At 50.0% G+C, this 2,967-nt stretch overlaps 1 protein-coding gene across 1 annotated transcript; it reads right to left on the bottom strand.

Annotated features, from left to right (window-relative positions):
* Window positions 1–1,454: 1,454 nt before the first annotated feature.
* Window positions 1,455–2,967, bottom strand: LOC138358962 (uncharacterized). Its single transcript, XM_069317453.1, has 2 exons — window positions 2,680–2,967; window positions 1,455–2,456 (listed from the first exon to the last, which is right to left on the bottom strand). Exons 1-2 carry the CDS (start codon window positions 2,965–2,967, stop codon window positions 1,455–1,457), a joined length of 1,290 nt encoding a protein of 429 aa, XP_069173554.1.

Here is a 2,967-nt window from a genome sequence, read left to right as displayed (position 1 = left end):
GTGTCCAAGTGGTTGTGTCCAATTGGCTGTGTCTAAGTGGCTGTGTCCAAGTGGCTGTGTCCAAGTGGCTGTGTCCAAGTGACTGTGTCCACGTGACTGTGTTTAAGTGACTGTGTCTAAGTGGCTATGTCCTAGTGGCTGTGTCTAAGTGGCTGTGTCCCAGTGGTTGTTTCCATATGGCTGTGTCCAAATGACTGTGTCCAAGTGGCTGTGTCCAAGTGTCTGTGTCCAATTAGCTTTGTGAAAGTGGTTGTGCTCAAGAGGCTGTGTCCAAGTGGCTGTGTCCAAGTGGTTGTGTCCAAGGGATTGTGCCCAAAAGGCTGTGTCCAAGTGGCTGTGTCCAAGTGGTTGTGTCCAAGTGCCTGTTTATAAGTGGTTGTATCCAAGTGACTGTGTCCAAGTGGTTGTGTCCAAGAGAATGAGTCTAAGTGACTGTCCAAGTGACTGTGTCCAAGTGACTGTGTCCACGTGGTTGTGTCCAATTGGCTGTGTCCAAGTGGTTCTGTCTAAGTGACTGTGTCGAAGTGGTTGTGTCCAAGCGACTGTGTCGAAGTGGCTGTGTCCAAGTGAATATGTCCAAGTTGCTGTATCCAAGTGGCTGTGTCTAAGTGACTGTGTCCAAGTGACTGTGTCCATGTGACTGTGTCCACGTGACTGTGACCTGTGACCACGTGAACTGCATCCAAGTGACTGAGTTCAAGTGACTGTGTTTAAGTAGCTTTGTCCAAGTGGCTTTGTCCAAGTGATTGTTTACTAGTGGCTGTGTGCAAATGCCTGTGTCGAAGTGGCTGTATCCAATTAGCTGTGTCAAAGTGGTTGTGTGCAAGACGCTTTGTCCAAGTGACTGTGTACAAGTGGATGGTTCCAAGTGGTTGTGTCTAAGTATTTGTGTCCTTGTAGCTGTGGCCAAGTGACTGTGTCCAAGTCGCTGTGTCTAAGTGGTTGTGACCAAGTGTTTATGTCCTAGTGGCTGTGGTTGTGTCCAAGTATTTCTGTCCAAGTGACTGTGTCCAAGTGGCTGTTGCCAAGTGGCTGTGTCCAAGTGACTGTGGTCAAGTGGTAAGGCCAAAGTTGCTGATTCCAAGTGACTGTGTTCAAGTGGATGCGTCCAAGTGGCTGAGTCCAAGTGGCTGTGTCCAAGTGACTGTAACCAAGTACCTGTATCCATGAGGATGTGTCCAAGTGCTTCTGTCCAAGTGGTTGTGTCCAAGTGGCTGTGTCCAAGTGCCAGTGTCCCCTTTGCTGTGCCCAAGTTACTGTGTCCAAGTAGCTGTGTCGAAGTGGTTGTGTCCAAGTGATTGTATCTAACGACTGTCCAAGAGGTTGAGTCCAAGTGGCTGGCTCCAAGTAACTCTGTCCAAGTGACTGAGTCCAGTGCCTGTGTCCAAGTAACTGCACCCAAGTGGATGTGTCCAAGTGACTGTGTTCAAGTGGCTGCGTCCAAGTGACTTTATTTATATGGCTTTGTCCATGTGGTTGCGTCCAATTGACTGTGTCCAAGTCTCTGTGTCCATGTGATTGTGTCCAAGTGGCTGTGACCAAGTAACTGTGTCCATGTACCAGTATCCATGTGGATGTGTCCAAGTGGCTGTGTCCAAGTGCCAGTGTCCAATTTTCTGCGTCCAAGTTACTGTGTCCAAGTGGCTGAGTCCAAGTGGCTGTGTCAAGTGACTGTGGTCTAGTGGTAGTGCCAAAGTTGCTGATTCCAAGTGACTGGCGTTCAAGTGGATGGGTCCAAGTGACTGTGTCCAAGTGGCTGGGTCTAAGTGGTTGAGTCCAAGCGACTGTGTCCAGGTGGTTGTGTCCAAGTGGCTGTGTCTAAGTGGCTGTGTCGAAGTGGGTGTGCCCAAGTGACTGTGTCCAAATGGCTGTGTGCAATCGCCTGTGTCCAAGTTCCTGTGTCCAAGTGGTTGTGCACAAGTGGCTGTGTCCAAGTGACTGTGTCCAAGTGGCTGTGTCCATGTGGCTGTGTCCAAGTGATTGTGTCCAAGTAACTGTGTCCAAGTTGTTGTTTCCAAGTTGTTGTGTCCAAGAGGCTGTGTCCAAATGGCTGTGTCCAAGTAGCTGTGTCCAAGTGACCGTGCCCAAGTGGCGTGTCCAAGTAACTGTTTCCAAGTGGCTGTGTCCAATTGGCTGTGTCCAAATGGCTGTGTACAAGTGCCTGTGTCCAAGTGGTTTTGCCCAAGTGGCAATGTCCAAAAGACTGTGTCCAAGTGACTGTGTCCAATTGGCTGTTTCAAAGTTGCTGTGACCAAGTGACTGTGTCGAAGTGGTTCTGTCCAAGTGGTTGTGCCCAAGAGGCTGTGTCCAAGTGGTTGTGTCCAAGTGACTTTGACCAAGTGGCGTGTCCAAGTAACTGTGTCTAAGTGGCTGTGTCCAAGTGGCTGTGTCCCAATGGTTGTGTCCAAGTGCCTGTGTCCATGTCTCTGTGTCAATGTGGATGTGTCCAAGTAGTTCTGTCCAAATGGTTGGGTCAAAGTGGGTGTGTCTAAGTAACTGTGTCCAGGTGGTTGTGTCCAAGTGGCTGTGTCGAAGTGGATGTGTCCAAGTGGGTGTGTCCAAGTTACTGTGTCTAAGTGACTGTGTCCAAGTGGTTGTGTCCAAGTGGCTGTGTCCAAGTGTCTGTGTCTAAGTGGCTGCGTTCAAGTGCCTGTGTCCAAATGGCTGTGCCCATGTCACTGTGTTCAAATAGTTGTGTCCAAGTGACTGTGTCGAAGTGACTGTGCCCAGTTGGCTGTCTCCAAGTGACTCTATCCAAGAGGCTGTGTCCAAGTAGTTGTGTCCAAGTGGTTGTGTCCAAGAGGCTGTGTCCAAGTGGCTGTGGCCAAGTTGTTGTTTCCAGGTGGTTGTGCCCATGTAGCTGTGTCCATGTGGATGTGTCAAAGGGTTTGTGTCCAAGTGCCGTGTCCAGGTGGCTGTGTCCAAGTGGTTGGGCGCAAGTGGCTGTGTCAAACTGGCTGTGTCCAT

The sequence above is a fragment of the Procambarus clarkii genome, chromosome 87 (assembly GCF_040958095.1).
Source record: "Procambarus clarkii isolate CNS0578487 chromosome 87, FALCON_Pclarkii_2.0, whole genome shotgun sequence".
NCBI classification, from domain to species: domain Eukaryota; kingdom Metazoa; phylum Arthropoda; class Malacostraca; order Decapoda; family Cambaridae; genus Procambarus; species Procambarus clarkii.
Note: the sequence above shows the minus strand (reverse complement) of the source record. Positions and strands in the feature narration are given on the sequence as shown.